Here is a 17,193-nt window from a genome sequence, read left to right on the forward strand (position 1 = left end):
ATGACCTAGGACCCGAATGCCTCAACACGAGACTGTCCTTCTACACCCACACCCCTCAACTTCGATCTTCAAATCAAGCCCTCGCCGTAATTCCTCGCATCCACAGATCCACCATGGGGGGGGGGGGGATGGGGGGGGGGGGGAAAGATCCTTCTCCTACTTAGCGGCCAAGACCTGGAATTCTCTCCCCACCCACCTCCGCCTTACTCAGAACCACCTCTCCTTCAGAAAGCAACTAAAAACTTGGATATTCGATAAGTAAATGCACCCGCCTCCCCAAGCGCCTTGAGACCCTCTGGGTGAGTAGTGCGCTATATAAATTTCTGAACTTGAACTATCCTGGAACACAGCTTGGGCCAATTTGGAGATGGATTTGGCTTTGAGGTGGATAGAACATGGCGAATGAAGTCTTCCTCTGGCATCAGCACTGGTATGGACATGACAGGAAATGGCATAGATTAAGGTGCTGGATGGGACGTCTGCTCTAGAGTCAGAGCAGACCCAAAGCAGGTTTTAGAATCATTTTATAGCCGGTTGGCTCCATAAACCCATAGCACTCCATACACATCTGGTAGCCAGATGCTAAGGAAACTCAGGGAATAACTGATGTGGGTCAAGCCTTGGGAGGGATATGTTCTTGCATGAGGGAGACTGGACGAAATTACCATGTTTTAGAAAACCATGATTGAACGTCTCACAAATGCCATTTTTAGCTCATTTTTCTAGACACTTTTGGCAAGGGAGTACAGACTTGCACCACGGCCGGGTCTGGTGGCTCAGTGGACTAATGCGTCCACTGCAGGGGCCTGTGTTCGACCTCATGGTCACAGGTTCAAATCCCGGCGGGTCCACTCACATTCCCTAGGAAAACCCACACCCATTTTTTATTGCTAGTCTCCAGGCATTCAGGGAAATACGTCCTTGGCTGGCATCCCAGGATTTGTATTTGTCCATTTGAAACCTTCAATGCAATTTTGAGCAAATATTATAAAAACTAAATTAAACAGCTCCACATTTTTTCATGGCATCTCCAGCCTACTATGATATATCGTTGCAGAGTTTGCATTGATACATGCCATGAATGTGCTAAAAAAAAACCTGTATATTTGCATTAGTAAACAATGACAGGGTTTAAAAAAAAATTCAAACTGCGATTTGCTAACACCACACATAATCCAGGTAGAGAGAGTGCTACTTGGAGGTCCGTCAGAATATCCGATTTTTGTTATGGAAGACCTTCTAAGTGAACTGCTTTCTTTCCCTCACAGCTCTGCCTGGTAGCTGCTGCCCTGACCCTTGCAGGTCTGCGAGTTTGAGGCCCAGTGGGAAGTCTCTTCCCTTGGTGTCTCCCTTCTGATCCTATTCCTTCATGTCATCTTTTCCACTTGTCACTTCTTTTTCACTTTTGTCCCTTTTCACCGTTTGCAGTTTTTCCTTTTGAGTCCCTGCTCATTACCCCACTCCCTCCAGTGCCGATTGCCCGCCTACCAGCTGTCCATCCCCCCCTCACACTACTTAATGAGGGCTGCTGTGCAGCCAAAGTCAAGACCAGATCACAGACCCTGGTTCTCAGGCTATCCACCGCTATAACGCCAGGACACTCCACGATCTCAACACAGGAAGTCACCTCATGTGGCTGAAGAACACCAAAGCCCCGTGCACATGCACCAGCACCTTCGTGGTCCTCCACACACCAGACATACCGACCACACGACTCCCTCGGATATATCCTACTCAGCACTCGCTTCCTTAAACGACACGCGGTGGAGATCTGGGAACTGATCGACTCCACCTCCCCAGACGTTGCCTTCTCCACAGAAACCTTGATGAACTCCAGCTCAGCCCCAGACATCTCAACAGACATCCTCCACAAAGACCGCATCAACAGACTGGGAGGAGGCATTGCCATCGTACAATAAGACAAACTCAGTCTCACAACTTGCTCGGACCACTACTCACTCAACAGGGAGCACCTCCACTTCCAGCAAACCCTAACAGCACCCTCTGTGGCACCCTCTTCTACAGGCCTCCCAGACCTCGCCCCCCCTTCACTTCAGCAACACCATAGCCAACTTGATCGCTCAACATGCTCTCGTCTCAATGGACTACATCCTCCTTGGTGATCTCAATTTCCACCTGGACAACCTTGAAGAACTCCTCATCCCTACTGGAGAACCGCACCACCATCGGACTCCAACAACTAGTCACAACAACAACCCATTCAGCAGGACACACGCTCGACCCAATCTTCTCCACAGGCAACATCTTCATTAGTCACACCGCTGAGCCACACAGGACTGACCACTACTGTGTCAACTTCTTCACCAAACCCACCATATGCCACCACACATACTGCGAACCTCGTAGAAGCTGGAACATGGTCACCGAAGACCAGCTCACCACCTCTCTCAGCAAGCCTCACTACTGACTTCCACGGACACCAACACATCAGCACACAACTTCCACAGCTGGATGTTCGAATGTGCCAACACACTCAAGACACCCTCAGGAAAGCAGCCCTCCAAGAAATCCAGCTGGTCCCCTCTGATCTCCAAGAGTCTGGGCGCACCTTCAGACAACTCGAGAAAATATGGAGGATAAGAAAGATAACAGGAGACCACACAGTCTTCAAATCCTTAGTCACCACACACCACCACCTCATCAGAATAACAAAGAAAGCAGCCTTCGAAAAACGCATCAATGCCAATGCACACAACAGCAAAGAAGTTTTTGCCGTAGTCAAAGAATAGGCTAAGCCCAGCACTGAGAAAGCAGACATTCCCCCTGTCCCAAGACCTCTGCGACAACCGACAACTTCGCAACCTAAGGCACACCCACCCCCCACTCCGCAAACAATGGCTCCAGCCCCCAGCAGACCTTGACCAACTGGACTACCCTCACCTCGGACAACACCTCCAGGATCATGACGAGCAACCACTCCAGAGCCCCCTCGGATCCCTGCCCTCACCACATCCTCAACAGAGCGGGCACCTCCATCGCACCCAAACTCTGCCGCACCATCTACTGCTCCATTGAGTCTGCAACTTTCCCAGAAGACTGGCAGTACACAGAGATCAACACCCTGCTGAAGAAACCTTCTACCAACCCGAAGGACCTCAAGAACTACAGACCAGTCTCTTGGCTCCCCTTCCAGGCCAATGTCATCTAGAAAGTCATCAACATCCAACTCGGAGTTCATCAAAATCAACATCCTGGACCTCTCCCAATCGAGCTTCAGAAGCAACTGCAGCACTGAGACCGCTCTACTCTCTGCTTCACAGAACTTCCACAGTCTCCTCAACCGAAGTGAGACTGCATCCCTCATCCTCCTGGACCTCTGAGCTTCTGACCTTGCAAGAAACCTCAGCGTCATCCTGGACTATCGCTCTCAATGAACTGCCAAATCAACACAATCTCGTCCTTCTGCTTCCACACGCTCTGCATCCTTCGTAAGAACATCAAGTGGATCCCCATCGAGATCAGAAAGCCATTCACCCAGGCACTTGTAAGCAGCAGACTCCTATGGTAACGCACTCTATGCCAGCACCACACCAAAAAACTGTAGACCATCCAGATCTCCTCTGCGAGGCACACTGAACATCCCATGCAGCAAAAACATCACCGGTCACCTGATGTGTCAACACAAGAATCACTTTCAAGGTTCTCCTGCAAGCCCACAAAAACCTTCACAACACCAGACCTGCATACCTCAACCACTGCCACTCTTTCTACACTCCCACCAGACCTCTCCACTGTCCAACTAGCCCTGGCCACTATCCCACAGATCCACAATACCACAGCTGGAGGAAGAGCCTTCCCCTACCTTGATGCAAAGACCTGGAACTCCCTGCCTCTGCACCTCAAGCAATCACCATCGCTGCCGCAATTCAGGAAGAACTACACAACAAAGCTATTGGACTGAACTACAGACCCAGCCCCTCCCCCACCCAGCACCTTGAGACACTCACGGGTGATTAGGCACACTTAAGACCCTGATTGAAAAGTTTCTGAATGACACAGTTTAAGCATTTCCTATTGTAAACTCTGCGTATGGTGTGCCTGATAAGTAATTGTTTGCTTTCTAATAACACATTTAGATACAAGAGACATTCCATCAGGAATTCCCAAATGGATAGCTTTGAACAGGGTAATACTTATGGAAAAGTCCATTATTTACAAAAAAACACTAATTTGTTAACGATATTTGGGAGGGAGAGGAACGAAAAAACAGTGTTAGTAAAATGGAGTGATTCAGAAGAAAGTCTATTGCGTACGAAGCAAATCTGGATGCTTTCTCAGGACAACCTTATTCTTATGTAGTACATTGTAGGATTCATGGACGCACAGGGTGTGCATCTCACTAACCATACATGCTGATGCAACCTTCCACCAAGTAGGATGCAAGAAGGTAATGTGGCTTCGTTCAAATGGATGGCCTTTACATTTTGCATGGACTACATTAATCTTCCAAACAGTGGAAGGTCTCAAATGGAGGTAACACTTATGCTCATCTAGAAAGTCTTGAATGACTGGGATTCTAAAAAAGAGGTCTGTCATTTCTGTAAGCAGTAACAGCTGCAAGGAGTTGGATGTAGAGTTATTTTAAGAGAACTGTCAAGACTGAACACATTAAAGGTTTCTCTAGTTTCCTCCTCGATTGTTGAAGGAAATGTTACCTCCTCCCAGAAACCACGATGCCAACTTGCACAGCAAAACACATGTGAAAGCCTCAAGTAGTACTTTAAGAGGCTCACAACTCATTGGCAATACTGGGAATTATGGATTACAGTTGATGCAGTAGTTTAAAAGCGAGGTACCAAAATGAGCGTGTAAGGAGGGCTGAGAAGCAACCCAGCATAAGATAGTCCAGGAAAATAAAGTCCTAAAATATTCCAGTCTCAGAAAGAGCAAAAAAAAATAAATAACTGAGTGGGTGATCAGCACAATGAAAAACCAGAGGAACAAATGCATTGTGACGGATCCTCCTCTAACCCAATTCTTCTTAAGTATGATCTATACAATAAATTATATCACCAGGAAAAAAAAGCTCACAACATATTAAATGGACTGGGAATGTCAAGCAACAAACACTGGAAAGGTATGCATCCTGGATATGCATTTAAGGCTCATCATGCCTACCCTTCCACTAAAGTGGCGTGGACACCATTTCTGCACCAAGCACACCACCAATGTAATAACCCACTGAGCTTCCACAGAGATGCAAACACTGGCTAGGCGGAATGAAGGAAAACTCCTATCGACACAAGAATCAAAGATGTGATGCCTTTTCTTCACAAGACGCGAGACCAGTGGGACACTGCGCCATTGGCGAGTCAAATTCTGAGATCAACATCTCAGACAGAAGTATCTGTTCAACAGGAAAAAGTTTAGCATTTTGAGTTTTTAATACTTCTCCAATACGGATTCTGGATGCTCATTTGATATGGTTGCCTTGTAACCCCAGCAACTAAATGAACTGTGGCATGTCTGGAAACACTGTAGACATGAGCCATTAGTCTACTTCCAGCAAAATTTGTGTAAATGTCCTAAGTGCACACTAAGGTCCTCAAGCTATATGATGTTGCCAAGAATTGCTAACAAACTGTCCCAGACACTGCTGCAGCTTTTAATGTAAACCTAAGAGAACAGATACGACACAAAAAACTGAAATTACCAGGCAGTTTCAGCTCAGTGAAAAAGCATAGGGCTGCGTGTTGAAGAAACTGATACATTAAGAGACTGCAGTCTACTTGTTCCAGATCCTCTTACTGACCTAAAACCTGGCTCAGTCTGATGCACTCCCAATTCTCTTATTCACTGTTGGTCTGAGGATGTGGTAGAAGTCAGTTGTGTCTAATAATCTACTCAGAGTGCTTTTGATGTGGCATAACGAATATGCTACTTACCAGTATGCATCTGTTCTTGGCATGTAGGTCTGCTGACATTCATATCTGTGCATAGATCGCCGCCTAGTGTTGGGTCCAGATGATCGCACATTGTTCTCCTGGAAGAGTCTTCGAAGTATCACGAGATAGGTGGCTCCTCCCCTGGACTTCAGTGCGCATGGGCATCGACTCCATCCCCAGATTGTTGTAGCCATTGTGGCAAAGATGGAGTGTAATACCGTAAGTGATGACCATGCTAAGAATGAATCTGAGTGCTGCAGCCGCTACAGGCGCCGGGGAGGAGGACGGGCGATATGAATGTCAGCAGCCCTGCATGCCAAGAACAGATGCATATTCGAGGCATGTGGGCTGCTGAATTCATATCTGTGCATAGAATACATAGCAGTCCCTCCATTAGCGGCGGTCGCCTGTGCCAGCTGCAGCAGTTTGAAAAAGTGTTTAGAACAGCCTGCCCTACAGCTGCTTGCTGTTTGCAGTGCACATCTACACAGTAGTGTTTCGTAAATGTGTGTGTGGTAGACCATGGGGCTGCTCTACATATGTCTTCTAAAGGAATATTTCCAAGGAAAGCCATGGAGGCCTCCAAGTTTCGGGTGGAGTGGGCCCATGGGGGGGGGACCGTTAAGAGTGCGCTTGGCTTTTTGATAGCAAATTTGAATGCACTTAACGATCCACCTGGCTATACCTGCTTTGGAAATGGGGTTGACTTTCTGTTGTGGCGAAAAGGCAACAAATAGTTGTTTTGTTTTCCGAAAATCTTTGGTCCTATCAATGTAGTACATTAAGGCTCTCTTGACGTCTAGTGTGTGGAGCATTCTCTCCGCCACGGACTCAGGATTTTGGAAGAACACAGGCAGTTCAATAGTCTGATTGATATGGAACTGTGAAACCACCTTAGGAAGAAACTTAGGGTTAGTGCGAAGCACCACCCTGTTGGAGTGAATCTGTATGAATGGCTCTTGGATAGTTAGTGCCTGGAGTTCACTAACGCGTCGCAGTGATGTAATCGCTATCAGGAAAGCCACTTTCCATGTTAAGAACTGAATCTTGCATGAATGTAGAGGCTCAAAAGGTGGACCCATCAGTCTGGTGAGGATCACATTTAGGTTCCATTCAGGAGCCGGTGGGGTCTGGGGGGAATGACTCGTTTGAGTCCTTCCAGAAAAGCTTTGATGGCAGGCACTCTGAAAAGTGAGATGTTTTGGAGATAAGCTGCTATTGCGGATAAATGTATACAAATGGAAGCATAGGCCAGATTGCATTTGTATAGATGTAATAGATAACAAATGATGTTTCAAGTAGATGCGTGTAGCGGGTCGATGTTGTGGTCTGCACAATAAATGACAAACCGCTTCCATTTTGCCGCATAGCACGCTCTGGTGGTGGGCTTTCTTGCCTCTCTTATGATATCCATGCAGTTGGGAGGCAAGTTGAGGTAGCCAAATTCAAAGACTTCACCAGCCAGATCGCCAGGTTGATCTGTTGTGAAGTGGAGAAGTGTGGCTCACTGGTTAGAGGAGGCAGACCTGGAAGCAGAGGTCAGCCCGGGACCAGGGTTCAATTCCTGGCTCGGCGGGGTCTTGAGTCCTAAAATGTCCATGGACTCGACAATTCTCGCTCCGGTGCCTACTCCATTCACGGGTTCACACTCTGCGACTCTGGGCAATAGCTTGCTTAATCTCCACAACGGTCCCTCACGGCGGGATGCCTGGCTTTCACTTTGCGGATACCCTGCCGGGGTTATCTCACAGGGCAATACCAGGACGGGTTCCCTAAGCAAGCGCTTAGAAACCGCTTGGTGATTTGCGCTATATAAATTCCTGTACATTTACATATGTTGCGGATCTGGATGCTGAATGTCGCCATGGCTCTGCGTCAAAAGCCTGGGTTTGAGGTGCAGCCTTTGATGCGGTACCACAGATAGTTCTAGAAACGTGGTGTACCATGGTTGGCGTGCCCACGTCGGAGCAACCAGGATGAGTGTCATCGAGTGTTGCTTCAGCTTATGTCCCACCAGCGGTATTCGAGGTGCTGGGGGAAAAGCGTACGCAAATATGCCTGACCAGTTCATCCATATCGCATTGCCCTGCGACTGTGGGTGTGGAAACCTGGCGGCAACGCTTTGGCATTTGGCGTTTTCCTTTGTGGCGAACAGGTCTATCTCTGGATGACCCCACTGCTGGAAGTTTGAGTGGAGTACTGATGGATGTATCTCCCACTGGTGCATTTGGTGGCTGTACCTGCTGAGCAGGTCTGCCATCTGATTGTCCTTGCCCGGGAGGTGTTCCGCCATGAGGAAGATGTTCCTCTGAATGGCCCACTTCCACATGCTCTGAGCCGGAGGAGTCAACTGTGGAGAGAGTGTACCTCCCTGCTTCTGAATGTAGTACATGGCCGTCATGTTGTCCGTCTGGATTAACACGACCTTGTTGCACAGATGTACTTTGAAGGCTTTCATCGCCATGAAGATAGCCATCAGTTCTAGAAGGTTGATGTGCATCTTCTTTTGCTGCGTTGTCCATAGTCCCTGCACTGTGTAGTGGAGTACATGAGCTCCCCATCCCTGGAGAGATGCGTCAGTTGTCAGAATGATCTGTGGCACAGGCTCCTGGAACGGTCGGCCCCTGCAAAGGTTTTGTGGATTCCACCAATGCTGAGGATTGTATGCACGACCGGTCACCAACACTAGGTCTTTCAACTGTCCTTGAGCCTGAATCCACTGACGTGCCAAGCACTCCTGAAGCGGACGCATATGTAGTCTCGCGTGCGGGACTATGAAGATGCAGGAGGCCATCATGCCTATCAACTGCATGAACACTCGTGCTGGAAGCGAGTGCTGCAGTCTGAATTTTTGTATCAGCGATTGAATGCTGTTGATCCTCACTGAATTCGGCTGTGCTTTGGCTGCCAGAGTATCTATTGTCGCGCCCAGATACTGCCGTACGTGGGCGGGCTGAAGGTGGGACTTCGGATAATTCAGTGAGAATCCCAGATTGTGAAGAAGGTGAATGGTGTGGGACATGTGGGCGGCACTGCTCGGCCGACTTTGCTTGGATAAGCCAGTCGTCCAGATAAGGGTAGACGTGAACGTTTTGTCTCCGTAGGTGTGAAGCCACTGTCGCCAGGCACTTTGTAAACACCCTGGATGCCGTCGTCACTCCGAAAGGGAGGACCTTGAATTGATAATGCTGATTCTGAATGGTGAACCTGAGGTATTTTCTGTGTGACAGGTGTAGCGGAATATGAAAATATGCATCCTTCAGATCTAATGTTGCGAGGAAATCTCCCTGACTGAGTAACGGTAGAACCTGTTGCAATGTTAGCATGTGAAAGTGTTCTGATAGAATGTACTGATTTTGGGGTCTGAGGGACCCGTCCTTTTTTGGGATCAAGAAGTACAGCGAGTACACTCCTGTACCTCTTTCTTCCACAGGCACGACCTCGATTGCTCCTTTTTGCAGCATGAGGACTACCTTCTGCTGCAATAAGTGCAAATGCTCTGTGGACATAGGACGGTGTCTTGGGGGTATGTTGGGTGGAGTGGATATGAACTCCAGACAATAACCGTACTGGATAAGCTTTCTGACCCACCTGTCTGTGGTGATGGATTTCCAGACCGGCAGGAACCGTTGTAGTCTCCCCCCGACCGGTGTTGTATGGTCGGGGGGCAGTGACAAGGCTTCACTGTTGGTTAGTGGAGGAGGATCTGGAGCTGTTTCCACGACCTCTGCCCTTGGCGCGGTTTCCACGATAGCCACCTCTACTTTGTTTGGTGTATGTGGTTTGCACGCCACTTTTATTGTACTGTGTTTGCTGGGACAGCTGGCCTCTGGAAACTCCTCTATTGCTTGAGCAACGAAAAGAGCCACCCCTGAACTGCTGCGACTGGAGAGCCCCCATAGACTTTGCAGTTTCAGTGTCTTTTTTGATTTTTTCCAAGGTGGTGTCCAACTCTGGGCCAAATAAATGATCAGGGTTTACAGGTTGATTTAGTATGGTGGTCTGTATCTCTGGCTTGAACCCGGAGATTCTGAGCCAGGCATGTCGCCTTAACATGACACTTGTGTTAATGGCTCTGGCTGCGGTGTCTGCTGCGTCCAGTGCACATTTGATAGAAGCATTTGATATGAGCTTTCCTTCCTGTATGAGCATCTCTGCTGCCTCCTTATATTCATCTGGCAAGTGTTGTAACAGGGTCTCAAGTGTATCGTAATGGGCCCTGTCATACCTGGCTAAGAGTGCCTGAGTGTTTGAAATGCGCAAGATATTGGCCGCTTGAGCTGCCACCCTTTTCCCTGATGCTTTTAGCACTTTAGATTCCTTATCAGGGGGAGGAGCATCACCCGTTGTTTGCGAGTTTGCCCTCTTCCGGGCATTGGAAACAACCAGAGAGTCCAACAGCAACTGTCCCCTAATGTAGGTAGGGTCCCCAGGCGCCGGTTTGTACTTCTTTTCAATTATGGGGTTTATCACCCTGGCTCTCTAGGCTCTTTAAATATCTCTCCGGCATGTTTTAAGACACCCTTCAGTATTGACAGAGTCTTGACAGTTCTCTCTGAGGTGGAAAAGGTGTCAAAAAGAAAGTCCACTTCAATAGGGTCAGCATGGAGCTGGACATCATGATTTTTGGCTGCCCTTTCAATAAGTGCATTAAACGCCGCTGAGTCTTCAGTAGGCGATGTTTTTACAGCATACACATGACTGTCCGGGCAGTGTGTGGATCCCCTGAGTCAGCAGCGTCCGCCCAGGGTTCATTGTGATCTTCTGGATCAGTGTCCACAGGATCACTGTACTCCTCATTGTCACCTTCCCCCGTCTCCACATCAGACTAAGTGGGCGAAACAGGAGCAGTGTCTTGGCCACGTGGAGATATAGATTCGACAAGAACGGGCGGTGTAGTAGAATCCTTTTTCTTTTTCAATGGGATTCTATATGACTCCATGGGCTGTTCCGGGGCGATCTTTCGTTTGTAAATCGAAAGTCTGCCCGTGTCGACATCGATGAATTGTTCCTGTTGCTCTTCAAGCGAGGGTTGTCGATGCTTTGCAACCAGTACCGCAGTTGTGGGCTTCGGCCCCGTGGACACCTTCTTGGACGCTTAGATGGCCATCTTATGGGCGAAGGCCTTAGGTACCACTTTCGGCGGCAGCGTGAACTGGATGGGCGCCGGCGTTTTTTTAGGTTTACTGGCAGGCTTTGGTGGTGGAGTATCCTTTGGTCCGACAGCCGAAGCATTTTCCTTATTTCGCTTCAGCGATTCCGACACCTGCTTCGAGAAGGAGGCGGACGGCTGCGTCGACTCGACGGGTTCCTTCGAGCCACCGCCAGACGTGGACTAGAGGTTCGCACCGCTCTTAGCCTTGTCTGGTCAACGCGTAGGATCGAGAACCTTCTGAGCTCCGAGTCCTTTGTCGGTGTCGACTGTCTTCGGCGCCGATTTTTTCGGGTCGACGTCTTTGACCAGTTTTTTCGGTGTTCCAGTATTCGGCTCGACACCCTTTAGTGACCTCACCGGGTCGATAACACCTTTATGCTTCATCGGTGCCGATAGTTCAGAGGACTTCGAGCAGACCAAAGCAATACGCACTTCCGGTTTAGATTTCGCCTCTAGTGCTTTTGGTTGCGTAGACACCGAAGCTTTCTCTTTCGGTTTCGATTTGGAAACCAGTGGCTCCTTAGAAGTTTTCGAAGCCGGGCCCGAAGGCGAGGCTGTAGAACCCAGTGGAAGATCTTGGGTAAGGCCATGTGGCGATCCCTCGACCTGAGCCTTATCAAGTGTCTCGGCCCCAGTATCAGTGTTTGGGCCTAGCTCCTCGCTTGAGCTATCTTCCATGGCCCCAAAGGCCCCATCGTCGTCTCCTAACTAGTCGACGACTTCTTCAGTATCGACCATCTCAATATCAGCGTCGTAGCTGGAGTCAATCTCCGATGCTGGATCAGACAGGTTCTCTCGAACCTCCCGCTCTGCACACTCATCGTCCCCGGCATCGAAGATGTTCACTGGTTCAGGTGCCGTCTGCTGGGCTTCCTTGCGCGCCGAAGTCTAATCGTCTTCTTGGAGCGGAAACGAGAACAAGCCATACAGCTGGCTTCATCGTGATCCGGCGACAGGCACTTGTTGCACACCGGGTGGACGGCGATGTGAGGATATTTCGAGTTGCACACGGGACACCTCTTGAACGGACTCCGTTCCATGATGGTTCGTCGATGAGGCCTCTGGCGTCGACCGGGCCTTCAGTGCTGAAAAGCCACGCGGCTCCTTGGATGTCCGGCTCGGGAACTGAGCTGGAACAGAACTGGGCACCGATCGCAAGACAATATCGACGATAAACTAAAGGCCTTTTGGCCAAAAAGAAAGTTTTTTATCGATTCCGAACTGGAGTTAACAAATATGCATCCGAACCCAATGGCGGAAAAAAACAATCTGGGGATGGAGTCGATGCCCATGCGCACTGTAGTCCAGGGGAGGAGCCCCCTATCTCGTGATACTTCAAAGACTCTTCCAGGACAACAATGTGCGATCATCCGGACCCAACACTAGGCGGTGATCTATGCACAGATATGAATTCAGCAGCCCACATGCCTCGAACCTGTTCTTACAGGATGGGGTGCTTCCTCAACTGAAGGGACAGGCAGCTAACAGGGCATCAGATAACATTCCACCACATGAAACAAATTGAAAGGAATAATTTATCCAAAAAAATTTACTACAAATGGGATGCCATTATCCTCTGCTTCTGTGTTTTTCAGGTGAAATCAAGAAGTGGTTCTCTAACAGCTCGACGCAAACACCAGGTCACACTAGTATAGCTAACAAGGAAGGTTGGTAGTCCATAACCACAGTTTGTTCAATTTCCTGAAAGTTTAGACATTCGAAGAAAACAAGAAAGAAAGAATACACACTTGAATTGCTATTAAAATAAACTACAGTGATCACCTGGTATACCTATTAACACCAGAGTACCAAGCTGCTGCAAGAGTTGTATTAACAACTACATCTACGGGAATTAGATCAGCAACAGCACTGTTGGAAGCTCTCATTGTACGAAGGATTCCTTTTCCTGCCTAGAAAAAGAAAATAATGAAAAGAAAATGTTTTTCAGACAATTATACAGTGCAAGATTATATTCAAACCTATTACTAGAAATGTTTATTTGGAACATACTTACAGCGATAAAAAGTCCACTTGGCCCGTTAAAATTATCTATCCATCCCTGCACAGAAAGACAAAGGAGAAATGTTTAATAACATTTATACAAAAGTGTCGGACTAAGAAACTGACAAAATGTTGTCTATAAAGTATACAACGAACAACAGTACATTAAGCAGTGAAATGGAAAAGATTAAAATGTGTTATGGCTTTCAGCAACGGTTGCCTTTTGCCTTTTGAAAACAAGAAAAAAACGAGCAAAAAAAAAATATACAGCAAGACTAACAGGATGTAGACATACAATGCATTGGGGTAAGGGAATACAATGATTATGCATTACAAGTGCATAAATATGGACCTGTGATTACAATGCAAAAGCATTTGCTTGGTTCCATCTTGCATGGGAGATGTATATTAAAGGTGAAAGAGGAGCTTCCTTGATGTGCATACCTTCCACTTCCTCCAGTCACGCCAAAGGCTTCAAACTAGAGCCAACACATCTTGGGATCTGGCTCTTCTCGGCAAGTAGGTCAGGTTGCTGGCCTCACTGCCAACCACCACGCATTTCAACAGATTTCCACAGTTTTTCACAGACACCACCGTTTCAGTCTGAAGATCATACAACCACTTTTTCTTTTAGCCTGAATAGTTTGTTCCACAGGGTAGCAGGGGTCTCCCTAAATGTGGTTCCAGGTAGTAATTAATCAGATCTCCAATGAACTTACCCAATGGCCATTACCACTACTTGTCTGTGGGGATTTTAATATTAATCTTCCCCCCGATTGGTCATTGGGCGACGATTGGCAGTATCATGGAAACTTAAGGTCTTTAGGGCCATAAAGCAGCAATGCCTCACACACAGGCTTGTTGAGGGATGGCAAATGTCCAAACCCAACGATCCAGCATACACTTTTTATTCAAACCCGCATCATACACATGTTAAGTTGGACTATTTTTTAATATCTAATTAATTGAGATACATATCACAAGTAAAAAAGCTACCCCGAATTCTCTCAGACCACAATCCTTTGCTATGCACAGTAGGCTTGATCCAAATGAATCCGACACAAAGAAAAAGACATTTGAGAAATCCCTGCTCCTTGAAGATGATTATTGTAATCACATGAGAGGTTGGATTTCCAACTTTTTAAAAGATAACGGGAGCACCTCGGTGGAATATGTGTGCAACGCCCTAAAAGCAGGGATTAGGAGAGAAACGTTGCAATATTCACTAAGGGCTAATAAGCTGGCAAGAGTCTCTCAGAGGACTACAGGAGGCCTTGAAGGGGGCTGAAGACCTTATAAGGGCAACAGGAGACTCCCTAAGTGCAGAAGAAACCACTAACATTGAGTATTAGGTGGCGACTGCCAAAGCGGCTATTACAAACATCTTTACCATCAAAGCGGTTAAAAAAGCTTCTATCCACCAGGAAAAAGTATACGAGGTTAGTGAATTAGTTGGTCATCAGCTGGCTATACGTATGAAACAACAATCATCACAGAATATCATACGTGAGATTCAGGATCCAGTAGAAAGTCTGGTATCTGACCCGGGTAAGATCAGAGGCATTCTGCCGCTTTTATAGCACTATATATACACAGAAGAGGGGGAAACAGACCTAGAGAGGATTAATGAATACCTTGATAAAGTCAAATTTGATATGTACCTTTGTTTGCCTGACGAAATACCTGCAATCTTCCACTGAGGGAAATCGGATTTTGGGGCCAAGGACCACCAGCAGTGCCCGCACGGCTGTCTCCTCCCGCCGCCGCAGCTCACCAACACCCGAGCGTGGCCGCAGTGGGAGACCATAAGGAGGACTACATTACCCAGGAGCCTTAGCGGCCGGAAGCCGCGAATACCTGCGCCAGGAGGCGCATAAATTACAGCGAAGCCCCGGCGTCGCGAGAATGCGCGCGGGCGTGCGCCGGGCTAAGCCCGGGCAAAGGGCGGGCCCTCTGAGGCCCTCAGAGGCACGACGAGGCCGGGCTGGGCCTATAATCTAACGTGTTGTGTAGGACTATCTGTAATTACTTTTGTTTGCCTCTTTACTATGGTTGAGATACGAGACAAACCCATTTCTGGAGGCATTGTTGGGAATACCAAGGGTACCTTGGAAATCTACTTCTTCAAAACTGTCACTGACCCAGATAGGGAGAGTGCTTTGGCTGAACGCAGGGCGGAGCGGCGCCGCTCTGAGTGCCTGAAAAGTAGACCCCTTTTGGATAGCCTGCCCTGTACTACATCACTTGGTGCTAGTATCCATATAGATAATGAGGACACTCTTTCTACTGACAACTTTCCTATACTTTTACATGATACGCCTCTCCCACCTGATTCCCCCAACAGCTTTTCTACGAATATTGTATCTCTTCCCGGCGATCCCATCGCATGTACAGATGTGAAAGTTGAGCAGCCTGTGCCTGTATCGGAGACCGCTAGAAAAAAAAAGGCTAGGAAACCAGCCGTGCCTAAAGTTTATGGCCCGCCACCTAACAAGAGAAGGAAAAGGGGTGGTGAGCCGCTTAGAAGCAGGATTCACCACTCTGACTTTGGCAAAACCACTAAGGTGAACGCAATACTTATATCTACCCTGAAGACCACTGTACCAAATGCTCAAATCTCTACGGCCCCTACGCACACTGTACTAACTCCAAAATCCCCTACACTGATTGTATCAACACCATCAGGTCCCCTGAACTGTCAGTCTAAGACAACAATGTTCCCCTTGAAGGTTTTGAACACTTAATTAGGTCCTTTGTTTTACCCATAATAGAGAGGTTGAAGAGGGTGGAAGAAAGGTTGGGGGCTCTAGAATTGGCCGTTAACAAAAATATTGCACCATCTAAGGGTCCTATGAAGTTAGCCCCACCCCCTGTAACAGCACTGCCATTTTTCACTCCTGCTGCTGAGACGGGTGCAAATAAAACTAGTAAGTCCACCAATACAAAAAAAACTGAGGGCAATACCCCCTAAACTGGTCCAACAATCATTACCTCGCACAGCTAGTGAAGTTCCCAAGGCAGGGAACAAACCTCTTATGGGAAGCAAGCGAGAGGAGAGGGGAACAACTAGTCCACATAGGACAGAGAAGTCTAGGGGCGCCATGTCGAATTACCCCCCGAAGCGGTCCCTTTCGTGGTTGTCCTGACAGGGGTTCCGACACTAGAGGATGGTAAGAAGGAAGGGTTTTTCCAGTTAAAAAATAAAACCATGCACTGGCTTAACCAAAATCGACCACTTCCCTTTAACGTCAATGGTGAAATCATGGTGAAATCTTGCATGTTCGCCGACTCCCTTGGTTGGGAAACAGAGTGAAAAACATAAAGGGGGATCTAATTGTCATCAATTTTAGAGATCCTGGGGCTGTAAGATATATTCTAGAATGGATCCCAGGGAGCATTGGTAATTCCATTGTTCCCTGTGATCTGACTTACTTTTACCCAAGATCTCTAGTGAACCCTGTATTCCATCCCGGGGCACTAGCATGTCCGCAGATCATACCATCTATACCATTCAACAACTGGTATATGGTACAGGCACCTGACCCCATGATCGCTGAAAATGCACCTAGGTGGGAAACTTTACCTTTTAGGCGCCGTATAAATGGAAATAAGAGGTTTGATCACTTTGTAGGAAATGGGAGGATGGATCACCTGTTACCCTTCACCCCGTTGGAAGTCGCAAATAGGTTTGATGCCTTCTCAGGCTTGGATGATTGCGATTGACAAGAGGGACCTCTCACTAACAAGCGATCTGTAAATGTAAACCAAGATGCTAATGTCACATCTAGTCCTCTATTACAAGCCCTGACATTAGAACAAACTATCCAACCCCCTATTGGTAGCTCATTTGATGACCAATCCTCACTGAATTGTGAGTTTGAGTTGGGGCACCCCCTAGCGCAGCCAGTATCAATGACCCTCCTGGTATACTGGATTGTAAAGCAACTAATCAAGGTCTCCCGGTTTCCCAGGTTAAAATCCTTTCCTGGAATGCGGCGGGTCTTAAAAACAAACTGCCCATCCCAGAGTGGGGCACTTTTATGGCCTCGCATGATATTCGTATGTTGCAAGAAACCTGGGCCTTAAAAGAAAGTGGGGTCCAGGCGTTTGCAACATACGATATCCTGGCGA

At 47.7% G+C, this 17,193-nt stretch overlaps 1 protein-coding gene across 5 annotated transcripts in view; it reads right to left on the reverse strand.

The window, feature by feature from the left end:
- FAR1 (fatty acyl-CoA reductase 1) overlaps positions 1–17,193 on the reverse strand; it is a 626,193-nt gene that overhangs the window by 324,339 nt on the left and 284,661 nt on the right. For 3 of the 5 annotated variants that reach the window (XM_086955913.1, XM_086955916.1, XM_086955912.1), the window contains 2 exons: positions 13,076–13,120; positions 12,844–12,971 (listed from right to left, as the gene is read on the reverse strand). In XM_086955913.1, the coding sequence (XP_086812039.1) occupies positions 12,844–12,971; positions 13,076–13,120 (173 nt within the window). The remainder of the gene's footprint in view (positions 1–12,843; positions 12,972–13,075; positions 13,121–17,193) is intronic. The other 2 variants (XM_086955915.1, XM_086955914.1) reach the window with 1 other exon arrangement.

The sequence above is a fragment of the Lissotriton vulgaris genome, chromosome 2_1, assembly GCF_964263255.1.
Source record: "Lissotriton vulgaris chromosome 2_1, aLisVul1.2, whole genome shotgun sequence".
NCBI classification, from domain to species: Eukaryota; Metazoa; Chordata; class Amphibia; order Caudata; family Salamandridae; genus Lissotriton; species Lissotriton vulgaris.